Raw genomic sequence first — 16,759 nt, forward strand, 5'->3', positions numbered from 1 at the left:
GAGCTGTCTTGAACTTTACAAGAGGGATCAAGGAGCCCCGGAGCCCTTTGGCCTATGTTCCTTCAGCTGTCCACCTGCTGGAGCAGAGCAGTCAGGGGGTGACAAAGAACAAAGAGATGGTGGCCGGCTCTTGTGTCTCAGGCTCCGATCTGTCCCCTCCCCAAATTCTAGGGCTGACTCATAAGCTAGGGGGAGAATCTGCGTGGTCAGGTGGAGAGAGCCCTCCCTGGGGCTGGGGTCAGAAGACGGGGACTCAGATCTCAGCTCAGCTCAGCCGCTTGGGGCCTCTTTGGCCCAGGATAATAATAGCAGACACGTCTACAGAGAGATTCCAGGTTTGTAAAGTGCTTTACATGGACTATTTGATGCTCATTTCAACCCAGTGAAGGTTGTCTGAGGGTCTTCCACCCTCCCTCTACATTCTCTTGCATTCTATCAGCCCCATTGTTTTTTTTTTGTTGTTGTTCGTTTGGTTTTTTTTGTCTTTTGTTTTTTTAGTGAGGCAATTGGGGTTAAGTGACTTGCCCAGGGTCACACAGCTAGTAAGTGTTAAGTGTCTGAGACCGGATTTGAACCCAGGTACTCCTGGCTCCAGGGCCGGTGCTCTATCCACTGCGCCACCTAGCTGCCAGCCCCATTGGTTTTAAACAATCATTTTTAAATGTTCTTAATTTTTAAAAATTACATGTGAAAACAATTTTTAATATTTGTTTTTTTTATTATTTTTGAGTTCCAAACTCCCTCCCTCCCTCTCTTCCTTGAGAAGGCAAGCAATTTGATATAGATTATACATGTGCAGTCATGCAAAACATTTCCACATTAGCCATGTTGCCAAAGAGAACATGGACAAAAAAAACCAAACACCACCCCAGGAAAAATAAAGTAAAAAAAGAAAGCTTTGATCTATGGTCAGACTCCAAAAAGGACAATTTCTATGCTGATGACTCTAATATTATTTCTGTTTTGCCCAGTTTCTGAGCTTCAGTCCCGCATCACCAACTTTTTATCAGCTGTCTAAGAAACTCAGGAGCACGGTGGGTAAAGGGTTGGGTCTGGAGTCAGGAAGACCTGAGTTCAAATGTAAGCTGAGACACTTCCTAGCAGATGACCCTGGGCAAGTCACTTCACCTCTGTCTGCCTCAATTTCTTCAACTGTAAAATAGCACCTACCTCCCAGGGTTGTTATGAGGCACTTAGAAGGGTGACTAGCACATAGTAGTCACTTAAATACTTGTTTCCATCCTTCTTACTGGACATTTCAAATTGGGTGTCCCAGAGACATCAAAAACACAACCTGCCCAAAACTGAACTCATTAACTCATGGTTTTTCCCTACAAACCCTCACTTATCTCAAACTTCCCTATATCTATCAAAGGCACCCCCATCCTTCCAACCTCCCAGATTCATGACCTCACCATTAACCTTCCTTGCCCAGATGTCCAGTCAATGGCCACATCTTTTTTTAATTTAAAATATATTTTTTCTATACACAAAAACCTGCTTTCTCTCCCTCCCCCCTGCCCCGCCTCTCCCTGACTCCCCATCACAAAAGAAAAGAAGGAAGACAAAACCCTTGTTGGAAACATGTATAGTCGAACAAAAACAAATTTCTGCATTGGCCGTGTCCAGACAGTGTCTTGGTCTGCCCTGGAGTCTCTCTTCTGGGAGAAAACCTTTCTCATTCCTCCCCTCCTAACTGCTCGTGCTTTCCCTTCACCCTCCCTCCTGATCCCACTTGGATTGAACTACTTTGTGTGCACTCATATACGCTTCTTCTATTATGTATATAATACAGATACGTGCTCGTTGTCTCCCCCATCAGAAGCTAAGCTCCTTGCTGGTAGGGATTATTTTATTGTTTGTACTTGCATCCCCAATATCCAGCACAGTATCTGGCAGGGAGAAGGTGCTTCATGAAGGCTTGCTGATTGGCTCATTTTTGAGATAAGTACTGTCTTGCCCATTTTTACAGATGAGGAAACTGAGCCCGAGGGAAAGCAAGTGACTTGCCCAGGGTCACACAGGTAAGAAGAAGAAGAGCTGGGATTCTACCTTTGGACCCCAAATCCAGGGCTCTTTCCACTGTGCTACTAAAACCCATAAGCTCCCAATAGGAGACGGAGGGACAATCGGCCTCCATCCACGAGCCTCACACCTCAGGGTTCATTTCTGTTCTCATACAAGTGGGCCAGAGGCTAAGGTGAGCTAGTGTCATCACGGTAACAGAGGACTCAAAGTCAGGGTTATTGTGAGGAAGGGCCTTCAAAAATGCCTCCAAAGGGGCAGCTAGGGGGCGCAGTGGATAGAGCACCAGCCCTGGAGTCAGGAGGACCTGAGTTCAAATCTGGCCTCAGACACTTAACACTTACTAGCTGTGTGACCCTGGGCAAGTCACTTAGCCCCAATTGCCTCACTGAAAAAAAACAAAAAAACACCTCCAAGAACTAGATGACAGTGACCTCATTGAGCCACATCCAGAATGACAGGGCAAGTCACCACCACAGTGACACTGCGAAAGGCTAGACATTCCTTGGTCTGGAGGGTCCATGAGGCTTTTCGAAGGCCCTGACTCTAACAGGCTCCTCCCTAAAAGCTCTCCTACTACACTAATGAAACAGTCTCTCAGAACCAATTCACTCTCACCCTGCACACAATTATTCCATCAAACCTAGTATGTTTCTCAATCAGGAACTGATCAAAAGAAGCAAATTATAAGCAGAGAGGGTGTCTGCACTCAGGCATTCACCGTGACCTTGGTGAGAAAGGACGGCAGCAAGGAAACAAGGACAGCAAGAGGGAAAATAGAAAACAGATTTTTAAAAAAGTCACAAGACATCAAAAACCATAGCAGTCAGGAGTCCTTTGGCATATGAGCAGACAGCTCGATGAACTTCAATGTTCCGCGAGCATCACTAGATTACAACACAGAATAATCATTAATGTTCCTAATGATAAACCTGAAACACAGAGAAGGCACAATTATAGATTTAGGGAATTTTAGAGCTGAGGGAGACCTTAGAGGTCATCTAAACCAACTGCCTTATTAAAAAACAAACACCCGGGGCAGCTAGGTGGCACAGTGGATAGAGCACCGGCCCTGGAATCAGGAGGACCTGAGTTCAAATCTGGCCTCAGACACTTAACACTTACTAGCTGTGTGACCATGGGCAAGTCACTTAACCCCATTGCCTCACTAAAAAATAAAAAAATAAAAAAAAAAACACCCTCCCTCTAAAGTTCAACATACTCGCCTTAATTAGGCAGAGACGTTTATAACATATTGTGGAAAGATTTCTGTGCAAAAGGATTCCAACATAAGTTGTGGTATTTGAAGGGGGAGATTCTTGGCCATTTGGAAATGTTAATGATCCAAAACGACTCTTCCTTTGACGGGTCCAGGTAGCCAGGGTCTTAACTGTTCTGTCTGGCAGTGGTGACGACAACAGCAATGCTGACAAGGACAGCGGTGGTGATGAGTTAGGCAGGAAAGAATCTCGAGGATTTGGCCAACAAAGCGCAGGGCAGCAGATCCAAGAGCTAGGCTAACAAGAACCACCACGGGCCAGCTTCAGGAAAGGTGACGTAGTCATCACTGAAAGTGGACCGAGACCTACATTGTGCCAGTCCCACTTTCTCTGCTCCCTCAGAAAGTTCCTGATGGAGTTTTCCAGAAAAAAAGGGAAGACTGAAGGTATAGAGCAGAGTCCTTTTCTTTAAACTGCTTTTTTCTAAATGAGTTAAAAAGCTGTTCTTGGGGGCAGCTAGGTGGCACAGTGGATAAAGCACCTGCCCTGGATTCAGGAGGACCTGAGTTCAAATCCGGCCTCAGACACTTGACACTTACTAGCTGTGTGACCTTGGGCAAGTCACTTAACCCCCACTGCCCCGCAAAAAACAAAACAAAACTGTTCTTGTATAACGCATATTGTGTCTTGTGCTATCTTCTTATCTACTGGTTGGTCTGAAACAACTCTGACAATCACTGCCTTTTATAATGTAGGTTATTTTTCACAACTCTATTAGCCAATGCATGACTAGAGGACGAGGGAACTGATGTTCACCTATGGTTTGTAGAAGTGGCCTCATTGCTTTATAGCCACTTCCCATCTATAAGGCAATGGTGTTTGGGAAGTCAGAGCACCTGGGTTCAAATTCCAACACTGCTGCTTGGTGATCCTGCAGGATTGGGAGCAAATCCCATACTCTTGCTAGGCCTCAGTTTTCCCCTTCTACAAAATGGGGAGGGGAGAAGGGCTTGGCGGTCTCTTCTAGCTCTAATTCAGTGCTTTGGAGTTGAGAAATACCCAAGTTTGAATCCTGACTCTAACACCAACTAGCATTGTGACCGTCATCCCTGACTTTCCAATTTTTCACCTGTAAAGTGTCTATCTCACAAGGCTGTTGAGAGGATCAAGTGGACTGCAGTTTGATATGGTGAATATTTATTAAGCACCTACTGGATGTGCCAGGCACTGTGTTGGGTAGTGAGATAAAAAATCTCAAAATGAAACTGCCTCATACGAGGGAGATAAGGCATGTAGCCAAATGACTAAATGCAGAGCAGTTTGGAGTTGGAGAACGACTCGGGAAAAGCCTCTTGTAGGAGGCAGCTTCTGAGCTGAGCCTTGAAGGAAGGCTAGAATCTCAAAGGGGACAGCAGCCTCCTGGGCGCACACAGAGTTTGTGCAGGGAAGTAAAAGTAAGCTTAGAACACTGGACCGGAGACAGACTTGGGCCTAGAGTCAGCAAGATCTAAATTCAAATTCTGCCTCCCGCACTTAGAGGCTGTGTGAGCCTAGGCAAGTCACTTAATCTCTCTCTGCCTCGGTTTCCTCATCTGTAAAACAGAGAGAATATCACCTATTTGCAGGATTATTATGAGGATCAAGTAGGGTAAGATAAGGCCACATCTCCACGGTTAGGGGCATGCCACCCCCACAGTCTGGAAAATCAGTATAAAAATTTTGGCCTTCCCTTCATACCAGAGAAGGTCTGATTTTTCTTTTCTTTTTAATGGGATGTTTACAGTACCTTCTTGTAAAATTTGGGTTAAGTATTTGGTCATAGGGTATGTGTAGGTCAATGTTGAGTATAAATATTGTATGAAAAAGAACCTTTGTTTTGCATGTCTGCTGGTCTTTGTGAGTCATCTGTGGCTTTCACAAAACTCCCCCAAATTCCCATTTGATTTCTTATGCTGACCACTGGTGATATAGCGGAGCCACGATGGGATGGGGACTCTTGATGTGGAAGGCATAACGGTCTTTATAAAGTGCTTGCAAGCCTCCAGGCTGTGTGTTAATGTCAGCTGGCACGGCCATGGTGATTGTTAGAACTTCCTTGGTCAGCAGGTCAAATAACTTTGGGGCGATTTGATTGAACCAGGTGCCAACAGAAAGCGCGTCACTAATGCCCGAGCCTTAATTAAGAGGAGATTGGCCAAGCTCTCTCCGGAGATGGTCATGGGAATGGGGCTCAGAGGGCCGGGGGATAGACATTGGCCCTGCCGAGTTCCCTAACAGCCGCCCCTGCGCTCCCATGGTGTCTGCTTTCCCAGCCGTCAGGCTAACTTGGCCTTCACTTCTCCGGCAGGGACTTTTCTCTGGTCCCTCTGACCATCGCCCCGCCCCCTGGTTCATTCACCACCAGGACAGGCTGCCTGCCCATTCATGCTGGGGAGAGACAGTTCTGGGCAGGCCCCTGGACCATTGGCCTCTGGGGCAGCCAGCAGCGAGAGATATTGAAAGCCCTCATTGGCCAGGGGAGGCAGCTCGCGGCACACAGCACATGCTGCGGGCTCAGGGAGCAGGCAGAGAGCAGGGCTCCTGATCCCGGGCTGCACCTCCCACTCCTCCTCCTGGCCTGGCCCAGCCTGAGTTGCTGGGGTCCACTATGGCCAACCCATCCTTCAGGCCTTCTCATCTCTTCACCATCTCGGGGTTGCTCTATTACTCCACCTGTATGGGTAAGTTGCAGGAGGGAGGGAGGAAGGGAGGGAGGGAGGGTGAAAGTGTGTGTGTGATTTCTTGGAAAAACAACAAACCAAAAGGAGACTGACCCTCTGGGAAATCAGTGGTGTTCTTACAGCTTTAGCAGGGGCTTTATGAAAAATCCTCAGGCACTATAGGTTGTGTAGCTAATATTGGGACTGGCTGATGGAGTAAGCCTGCTGGGGGGAGGGGGGGCACCTGGCAGGTGTGTGCATTGATGTGTGCCCCTGATGCTTGCTTGGACTTCACGATTAGCTGTAAGCCGCTAGCTCAGCCTTTCTCCTTTAGCTGTCTGCAGCAGGTAGATCACCCCAGAACAGTAGAACATAAGAGCTGGGAGGGTCATCAGAGATCTCAGGAGATCAGCAGCAGCAGCCCAGGGCTGGACACCATCTCGGTGGCCACACAGTTCAACCCCCTGGTTCCGTGTCTCTGATCCAGCCTCCTCCCCTGTGCAGCCCAGAGATGTTAAGTCACTTGGCCCAAGGTTGCACTGGACCCCCACCCTCCTGCTTCCTTACCCGGTGCTTCCTCTGTGATAGCGGGGTACCAGGCAGCAGCCAGCTGGGCAAACACATCTCCATGTGTCCTTCTGATCCCTTAAACACACACTCCCTCACCTGGCACGCGCTTCCCAAAACCAATATCAGAGTCATCAACTTTTGCAAGGACCAGCACCAGCAGCCTGAGGAAACTCAGCCAATCTGCACAGAGCAGGCATGCCTTTCTCTCAAGTGGAAATGCTCTTCTAGGGCTCCCCACCCCCAAGGCCCTTATTAGATGGGGGGGGTGCTGTAGAGTGAAGGGACCTTTGGGAGATCACATTCCCTGCCTCCCTACACTGTGCTTTAGCCCAAATTTTCCCCTTTCCTGGCGTGGTTACTATGGAACAAGGCTGGCTGATCAGAGCATCCTTCTTTTCCCCTTCCCTTGCCCACACGTGTGCAAACGGAGAAATGTCCCCAAATCAAAGGCCTGGAAGATGAGTCCTGGAGTCATCGGGCACTGAGATATTTGCCATTTCCTCTCCTTCCCTGCAGATTCCTGGCTCCGTTCCCTCTTTCTTTCAGTGGCTCCTAATATCTCATCGTTACCTTTGCTGGAGCAAGAGCAGGGCTAGAAATAATTAACTCTGGGAAATTATGGGTGTGACTAAAATGAGATTTACCTACTGGCGGATCTCTGTGGTCCAGGGTTCACATTCTGACAGCCTTCGGGAGCTGCAAGGAGCCTTCTCGAGAGATCAGAGGACCAGAAAAGGTTGAGTGACTCCATTCACCCGAGTCCCCTTGTCTTTGACCCAATCTCCTGCTTTTCCATCGGGGATTTGTATTGGATCATTTCACTGACCAGTTCCTTAGCTTCTCCCACTGGATGATGTTCAGTGGAAAGGATTTTTACAAACTGTTAGCATGCCCAGGCAGCAAAGGCCTTTGGGAAACCCAGAATCGGAACTACTGTTCTTTCTAACCATTTGGGCAGGGAATTCAGTAACTTTGAGGCAGACTGAGCAATTCTAACCACTCCCCCCACTTTCAGCTTGGAGGTTGGAGGCAGGTGCGCTATCTGGGACTGAGAACATTTGAATGGGGACCCCATATGAGGGACAGGATGGTGTAGTGGGAAAACTGTTGGATTTGGGGTCAAAAGACCCGGTTTCTTCTTATTGTTTTTTTTTCTTGTTATTTCTGGCTCAATCACTACTTGTGTGTCCTTGAGCAAGTCACTTCACCTCTGCCTGCCTCCATTTCCTTGTCTGTCAAATGAGGCGGTTGGACTAGAAGATTTCTTGGGTAGGGCCCTCCTCGTGCTAAATCTGGGATCTGTGCCCAAAAGGACGCACACCATTGTTTCCATGACAACATGATATCTGGGGGCTCCTCTCGCCAGAATTCAGAGGCTCTGGAGTGGGACTGGGAGGCAGCAGGGGCTGGGGAGAGGCCCACAAGATCCCCTGCAGACAGAATCCACTTGAAGCTCTGAGCTCACTTGACAGGGCAGCCTTGTTTTCAACCATGTCCACCTGGTGGAAATATTCCGAGCTGGAACGAGCCGTAAATAAACTAGACTGTGCTAAAAACAAACAGCTCCATGGAGTCAGCTTGGGCAGAAATAGATTGGGATTGCCTGAGGAAAGAGATGCAGCACAACATGGGGAGCGAGTGGGGAGTGGGGAGGGGGATCAGAGGGACAGGGAGAGGGGGCTCCAGGCTGGACCCAGCACAAAGAGGCCGCTCCATTGTGGGGTGCCCGGGCCAGGGTTTCTTTGCTTTTTACATTTTACCTTCTGGGGAAGCCCAGGTGTTCGACGTAAGTCACAAAGTTCTTTGGATGCCACTGGCCCCTCCATCAGTGGGGAGGGAGGAGGCAAGACTCGGAGGCTATATATGGACTGGAAAATCGATAAATTGCAACAAATGCAAATAGCCCCGCTAATCTGCCTACCTCTCAGACCCTCCCCCTCCCCCTCCCCACCCCCAGAGCTTTCCTGCCAGGGGTTTCCAGAAGCACGGCTGAAAATTGCCCCCTCGGGCCTCAGCTGTTAGCTCCCTCCCACGAGGAAATCGGTTCTGGCCATTACAGCCGGGGGAAGGGACCCTTCAGAGGGGTCCCGGGCTTCTGGCCTGTTGCGCGCCTCACTGTGTTTTCTCTCACTCTCTCTTCTGGACTCCCCATAGCAACCAGCCCTGGCAAAGCTTTGGTTTAGGAAGGAAGCTAAAGAAAGCTAGGAGCTTGGTCATCGGGCATTATTATATCTGAGAATCTCTTCTGGGTGATTGCTCTGAGGCAACTTGATTCACGAGAATGAGCTGATGCTGGCCTGAGGCTGCAGGAAGGTGAAAAGTGAAAGACTGGGGTGTTTGGGGAATGAACAGCCCCCTGACGTTGGCGTCAGGAGATCCAGCCGATCAGTCAATCGATAAACATTTATTAAGGGTTTATACGCCAGGCACTGTGTGCCTAAGTGCATTAAGTGCTCAGGATACAGAGGCAAAAGACAGTCCCTGCCTTCAAGGAGCTCACAATTACTTGCAAACAAATATGTGCAAACAAGATGCATAGAGGATAAATAGGAAATACAGGCATGCCACAGAACTAATGCAGTCTCCGTTCTAGACCGTGGCAATGAAACGAGTCACACAAATTCTTTGGCTTCCTAGTACATCTAAAAGTTTTGTTTACACCATGCTGTGATGTGTCAAGTTGCAATAATATTATGTCCAAAAAAATGTACAAACCTTGATTTTAAAATAATTTATTGCTAAAAAATGCTAACCATCATCTGAACCTTTAGTGAATTGTAACCTTTATTGGTGGAGGGTCTTGCCTTGATGTTGATGGCTGCTGACAATCAATCAGGTGGTGGTTGCTCAAGGTAGGGGTGGCTGTGACAATTTAGAATAAGATAACAAGGAAGTTTGACTCTTCCTTTCACATGAACCCCTAGAGGCCATTGTAGGGTTATTAATTGGCCTCATTTCAATATTGTTGTGTCTCAGGGAACAGGGAGGCCCAAGGAGAGGGAGAGACATGGGGAATGGCTGGTTGGTGGAAGTCAGAGCACATACCATTTATGTACCCCAACACAATTACAATAATAACACCAAAGATCACAGATCATGGATCACCATAACATATAATAATAATAATGAGAAGGTTTAAAATATTTTGAGAATTACCAAAATTTGACACAAAGACACGATGTGAGCACATGCTGTTTGAAAAATGGCACCAATAAAAAAAAAAAGAAAAGTGGCACCAATAAACTTGCTTGAGGCAGGGTTGCCACAAACCTTCAAACTGTAAAAAACAACAATATCTGCAAAGGGCAATGAAATGAAGTGCAGTAAAACAGGTTATGCCTGTAATTAACAGAGGAAAGGTACTAGAATCAAGAGGGGTTGGGGAAGACTTTCTGTAGAAGGTAGGATTTTAGTTGGTACTTAAAAGAAGCCAAGGAAGGCAGTAGGCAGAGTGGAGGAGGGAAATCAGTCCAGGCATGGAGAAAATGCCCAGAGCCAGGGGTTGAAGGGTGCTGTTCATGAAACAGGCAGGGACTGACCTCCTGGTCAGTGTCATTGGATTGAAGAGGATGTATTGAAGTGTAAGGTGTAAGAAGTCTGGAAAGGTAGGAGAGACCTAGGATATGAAGGGTTTTTTGTATTTGATTCTGGAGGTGATAGAAAGTCACTGGAATTTACTGAGTAGGAGGGGTGACATGGTCAGAATTGTGCATTAGGAAAATCACTTTCACAGCTGAGTGAGTGAAGGATGAATTGGAGCGGGGAAGGGCTTGAGGTAGGCAGAGGCCCCAGCAGCTATTGAATAGTCCAGGAGTGAAGTGATGAAGGCAGATCTGTTATCAGGGAGGTGGCAGTGTCAGAAGAGAGAAGGGGAGAGATGCTGCAGGGGGTGAAATTGACAAAGAGATGCTGCAGAGGTGAAATTGACAAGAGATGCTGCCCAAGGTGAAATTGACAGGCCTTGACCATGTGAGATGGTATGGAAAAGACTGAAATGGGGTAATACAGCGAATGAGAGTCCTGGTTGTTGGTGCCTCCCTACCCCCTTCCCATAGGGCTCAAACTATGATGAAATCTATAGGGTCAAATTTTGTCTCAAATGGTGTATCTGAATTGTGGTACTCTGCGTCCTTCTGTTGAGGGAGAGATTGTGTAATGTATAGAACACAGAATGCCACAACATCCCAGCCAGATACCCTTATACACAAAGAAGGGAAACACCCTGAGGACCTAACTTTTGCCATTTGTTGCCCCACCCCCACCCCTTATCGGATTCTATCCCTCTCTTTCCCCTTACTGGGCCAAGCTGTAGAATTGCAGTCTCAAATACCCCAGCAGTGACTATCACTTGTGTCACTTTAAGTATACCAGCAATGTGCAGTTACTGGCAAAAACAGAAACACTAGTGCACTCTTCTAGTGCAAACAGCTGCACCTGCTCCCTCCTCTCTCCTTTCCCCCTCAGCCCTCTCCCTTCCCTTCCCTCCTCCTCTCCTCCTACTTCCACACTCTGAATTGACTTCCCTGCTGTGGTAATATTTCCTGCTCTTTGCTCTGCTCTTACCATCCTTTTAGCCTACTATCCCTCCTTCCAAGAGCCCAGACAAGGCATTTGTGCTCCCTGGGCAAGGTTCAAAAATTGTTTCCCTTGTGCCTTGCTGGCCAGTGGGGGCGGGGTGTCAAGTATTCAGTGTTATCACAAAAAATACCTATGTTCTACAAAGCGTGGGATTTTCTGGCCTTAAATGTAAATGCATTTATGAAAAATAAGGGAAGATATCCTTTGTTGTGTGCTCCTGTGTCCAGTAGTGTTCCAGAGAATTGCCTACCTTTCTTATCCTTAGTCCCAGCTCTGCCTCTCCTGCTCCCATCCCTGCCTCTGGGTTCTTTCCCTTGTTATGCCATGGACTCCTTTGGTACAATCTGGTGAACTTGTGGACCCCTCAGAATCACGCTTTTAAATGCATTAAATAAAATACATAGGCATGGTTACAAAGGTTCATGAAAATAAAGATGTAATTTTTTTCTCCCTCCAAGGTCACAGACGCCCTGAAGTCTATCCAAGTTAAGAACCCCAGTCTTAAGTCCCAGTTCAAATACTCTGTCCTCTGATAGATTCCCTGATCTCTCCAGCTAGAAGGGATCCTTCTTCCCTCCTCTGAACTCTTCATTTATACCATGAATGTTGCATAGACTGCCTCATACCAATATTACTTGTGTTCAGTGCTTGTCTCCTCTTGGTTTTTTGTTGTTGTTGTTGTTGTTGTTGTTTTGCGGGGCAATGGGGGTTAAGTGACTTGCCCAGGGTCACACAGCTAGTAAGTGTCAAGTGTCTGAGGCTGGATTTGAACTCAGGTACTCCTGAATCCAGGGCTGGTGCTTTATCCACTGCGTCACCTAGCCATCCACCCCCCCACCTTGGTTTTAAACAGCACAGTGTAGCTCCTGGAACATAGTGGGCACTTAGTAAAAGTTTGTTGAATTGAATAAAATAGTGGAAAGAGCTTTGGCCTTGTCATTAGGAGAGTAGGGCTGTAGTCTCAGCTGTGCCATTTCCTGTCTGTGTGACCTTGGACCAGTCACCTCATTTCTTCGAGCCTCAGTTTCCCCATTTGTTAAATAGGGGGTGTTAATCATTTTCACCACTTTCATTAAATGCTGTGAGTAATCATCTTTATTATTACTACAAACTCCTCAATGCTGTTGGTTGGTTGTTTTTTAGTATGTGCTCAATAAATATTGGGGATAGAATTATCATATGTGACCCAATGGATCAATATATTTACCAACGTCTTAATCAAGCCCAATATAAAGCATTTTATGAATCATATAGATGGTCTCATCCCAATGGACCGGAATCCAATGAAATGGCCCTTGTGAAGCCCAGAAGCCTGACTTTAACCCTTCTTTGCCACATCCTGACACTGAGAGACATCTTTCTTTATGCAGCCCTTCCCGGTCTGGAAGAGAAGAAGCGAGGGAGTCAGAAAGGATGCTGCCTGCTGAGCCCTCCGCCGCCACCAATGTTTCCACCGCCATTTTTCAGAGGGAGCCGGAGTTCTGTGAGTATTTCAGAACTTGTTTGAGGAGGATGTTACAGGATTCTTCACCAAACAAGAAGCTCTCTGTTGCCAGGGCCTTGGCCTGATCACCACAAAGACATTGCTACCCTGACTCTTCAGATTGGTCCCTGAAAGTAGATGTGTTCTATAGGTTTGGGTGTTGGCTTGTTTCTCCAAGAGTTAGGGAATTTGGGGGGGCTCCCTGTTTAAGATATCAACTGTTGTAGGAAATTTCTTCTCATTTGTTATTCTGAATTGCAAAGTCATCAGTGTTTCTCTGGAGCAGATGCCCCTGAAAAGAAGTGAAGCACACCTATAACTTTCCATTTTCTCAGCTCCTGTCAGCTTTACCTCTGAAGTATAATTTCCTTCTTTGCTTTTTTTCTGCCTTAAATATCTCCTGGCCAGTAAAATTCTCATTGCCTAAATATGTCAACCATTTTAGGAAAGCAAAGGATGCTGATCCATCCCAGTATCCCATTACTGTTGTCTGGGACCTCCATCTCAGGGTAGGGAACTTTAAGCTAAAAGGAATATATAACTCTCAAGATGTCTGTGCCCCACTCCTTGGGGCTTTCAGGCCCTGCAGGAAGCTCCCAGATTTGCCATGAAAGGCACTGCAACAAATCCCCTAACTTGCTGAAAATAAAATTTTCCCTCAATGAACAAACATTGATTTTTTTCTCCCACCTTACCTCCTTCCCATCAACGAAAAAAAACCCAAACAAATGAAAAACAAAACCCCTGTAACATAAATGCAGAGATAGAACTTCCTCACTTCTTTAGAAGTTGCCATTGACCATCCTTGCTTTTAAAGATCCCAGGAACACAAAAGGTGTGGCAGGAGAAGGCTGGAAACCAGCAAGGGAATGGGTGACTGGCTAGTTTTTGAGGAGACCCATCTAATGAGTTGGTGACTGTGTCACTTGGATGCTAGCTCTAACCTTTCATCCTCTATATTGTTTTCTGTTGTAGCTTCTGTCCCCAGATATGCCAGACTTCTTTCTAGAGCTACGGACAACCCAGTCTCCATGTGTTCAAGAATCGTTTGGCCCCCCTGGACCTCCAGGCCCCCAGGTTATTATCATCTTCTGGGCCCTCTATTGGCTCTAAGATACATTCAATGAAATCTAATTTGACAAATCTTTATGAAGTACCTGCTGTGCTCAGGAATATTATGCTAGGCACTGGGGAGACAATTCTAAAATGAATGGGATCCCTGTCTTCACAGAGCTCACATTCTACAAAAACCAAAAAACAAACAAACAAACAAAAAACCCCAGCTCCTGCCTTCAAGGAGCTTACATCTAAAAGGAAAATATAGTGTGTATGTGGAGAAGACTAATGCAAGGCTGGGTCCAAGAAAAGATCTGGACAAAATGCTAAAAGAAGGTTTGGGGAAGGAGGGTATCCTTATAGCTGGCAGGATCAGGAAAAGCTACACTGAGGAAGGAAGGCATGACAGGCATGGAAAATGCTTCTACAGGAAGTAACACGCTGAGTTAGAGGAGGAGCAAGTTACCCAGTTTGGCTGGAAGGCAAATTCCCTTTCTTGACCTTTCCCCACCACCTTGGATCAGGGAGGTATGCATAGAACTGGAGATCTGGGGAGCTTTCCTCTGGCTCCCATCCTCAGGGTACTCCTGAGGATTAGCATCAAGGGCCCTTCTCCATAAAAGTGAAGAAGGAAACTAAGGAGCTGGCAGAGGCAATAAAGTGAAAATATGAAATAGATAAAGGAATGTGTAAGAGCCAGTGAGACTCTCTTGAGGCAAGACCAGTTTCATTTTTGTCATTGTAGTCTTAGTACCTGATACATGCTGAGCACACCAATGCTTGTTACCTCCCTAATCTCCACATCCACTCTCTCAAAGTTCTTGGGCCCAGGACCTCTCTCCAGCTTGTGAGTGATTATTTTTAATAGAGATTCTTTCCAAGGCAACTGATGAAAATATCTCTTTTGAGTGCAGGCAAATAGGCCCTTCCTTGGTCCTGGGGTTTCAATTTCTGCTTTCACAAGTGGGAAGCATTAAAGTTCTGGGTCAGAATCAAATGCATCTCCTTTTGTGGGCACAGAGACTAATGCCAGAGCAGCAGAGATCCTAGGCCAGCCCTGGCTCTGCCTCAGAGCTTCTATGAATGCTTGCATGTGAATGGATGCCTCTGCATCTCTTACTACATGAAGAGCTTTTTATTATGAGCATTAACAATATTCTGACATAAAATTGATGTTAAAATTTGTTTTTACATGTCATATGGGAAAATAACAATTCTAAATAAATAAATGAATGAATGAACAAGCAAAATAACATAATAATAATAATAATAATAATAATAATAATAATAATAATAATAATAATAATAATATCCCGGCACAGTGGGAAAATGCTAGACTTGGGTTCAGATCTCAGCTTTACCATTTGTTCTCTGTGTGACCCTGGGCAAGGCAGATCAGCAAGCTTTGAAGTCTTGAGTGTGCTAGACACTGTGCTAAGTGCTAGGAATACAAAGAAACGCAAAAACCGTCCCTGCCTCAGGGAGGTCCCAATCTAGCCAAGGAGACGTATGCAAACGACTAGGGACAAACAAGATGGAGACAGAATGACTTGGAGGTAATGTCAGAGGGAAGGCACTAGAGTGAAGAACTATGCAAGGTGAGATCTTAACTGGGACCTGAAGAAAGCCAGAAGAGCCAGGGGGCAGAGATGAGGGGGGATAGTATCTCAGACCTGGGGGAGAGCCAGAGCCAAGAGATGGAGGGTCTTGTTTGTGGCACACCCAGGAGGTCAGTGTCACAGAGGGGAGTGAGGGATAAGAAAACTTGGAAGGTAGGAAGGGGCTGGGTTATGCAGGGAGCTAATGGGAGGCACTGGAATTTATTGAATTGGGTGGGGGGTGATATAGCAGTTTACTTAACGTCCCTCAGTTTCCTCATCTGTAAAATGGAGCTCAGAGTATTTACACTAGTTGCCTCGCCAGGCTGTGCCCTGTTGACCTGAGATCTCAGAATGTGCTAGAACCTGTCATTTGAGTGAAAGAAAACCTGCACTGTTCTAGAACCCTTGAGCGCACGTAAAAGAAAACAGATTACTTTAGAACCTTCAGCTGGAATGAAAGAAAGCACAAATATTTCTAGAACCTCTAGCTCACATAAAATAAAACAGATTATTCTTGAGCCCTCTTCTAGTTCCATGGTTCTGGAATGCTTGTTGACTGCAGCCCTCGTGAAAAGTGAGCTGTTCTGCTGCCTTAAACATGTGATGAAAGCCCCCAAAGTAATGTGGGGGTGAGGGTGGGGAAGGGCCACGTCTTTGTCAGCCTGACCAAACCTCTTCATCTCCATGATTCAAAGAGGATTCTCAGTCAGCATAAAGGTCTCAGGCTTCAGTAATGGGGGCTGGGAATTTTGATGGGCTTCTGCCCCATGCCCAGCCCACCCCCCACTCCCATTCTGGGGACTTTAAAAGGCAATTAGCTGTGGAAGCCTCTCCCAGACAGGCAGAGCAGAAAATAGCATCTCCCTTGGAAGGGTCATTAGAAGCAACGGTATTGCTCACTCTGCAGGACTCCTCATTTCTAAGCCAGAGCTAGTCTCAGCTCTGTGGCTGACCCAGGGAAGAAAAAGGCCAAGTTTTCTTGGATGACGCCTCTAGTTTGAAGAAGGCATTTTATTGATGATGCAGAGAGCAGGACAGTTCCTCTGGCCACTGCTGATTTAGGCTGGGCCTGGGGAACTCCAAGAAGCGAGCTTTTGCTGTGACCAAAGCCTGATTTCCTAGTTGGACACAGACTGGGAAAGCTTGGGTAAAATAGCTGTTGTGATAGGAGTCACAAGCACATGTTCTCATTTTATGCCTCTTCAGATGTTCAGTGCCCAGAGGTCACCAATAGCCTAGAAAGGGAAGTAAAACATGGGGAAGTTTCTGCCTCAGGAAGTTGGAGGTAGGAGCAGGAAATGTGTGAGGGTGGTCAGTGTGGGAGTCTTGTAAAAACAAAGTCCATGTGCATACCCTTTGACCCAGTAATACCACTACTAGGTCTGTATCCCAAAGAGATCATAGAAAAGGGAAAAGGACCCACATGTACAAAAATATTTCTAGCAGTTCTCTTTGTGGTGGCAAAGAATTGGAAATCGAGGGGATGCCCATCAATTGGGGAATGGCTGAACAAGTTGTGGTATATGA

General features: G+C 46.5%; 1 protein-coding gene across 1 annotated transcript in view; it reads left to right on the forward strand.

The window, feature by feature from the left end:
* Positions 1-5,691: 5,691 nt before the first annotated feature.
* COLQ (collagen like tail subunit of asymmetric acetylcholinesterase) overlaps positions 5,692-16,759 on the forward strand; it is a 38,311-nt gene continuing 27,243 nt past the window's right edge. Inside the window, exons 1-3 of the mRNA XM_043967414.1 lie at positions 5,692-5,965; positions 12,463-12,575; positions 13,551-13,652. Coding sequence (XP_043823349.1) covers positions 5,893-5,965; positions 12,463-12,575; positions 13,551-13,652 — 288 coding nt within the window. The 5' untranslated portion in view covers positions 5,692-5,892. The remainder of the gene's footprint in view (positions 5,966-12,462; positions 12,576-13,550; positions 13,653-16,759) is intronic.

This window comes from Dromiciops gliroides, chromosome 5, assembly GCF_019393635.1.
Source record: "Dromiciops gliroides isolate mDroGli1 chromosome 5, mDroGli1.pri, whole genome shotgun sequence".
Lineage (NCBI taxonomy): Eukaryota > Metazoa > Chordata > Mammalia > Microbiotheria > Microbiotheriidae > Dromiciops > Dromiciops gliroides.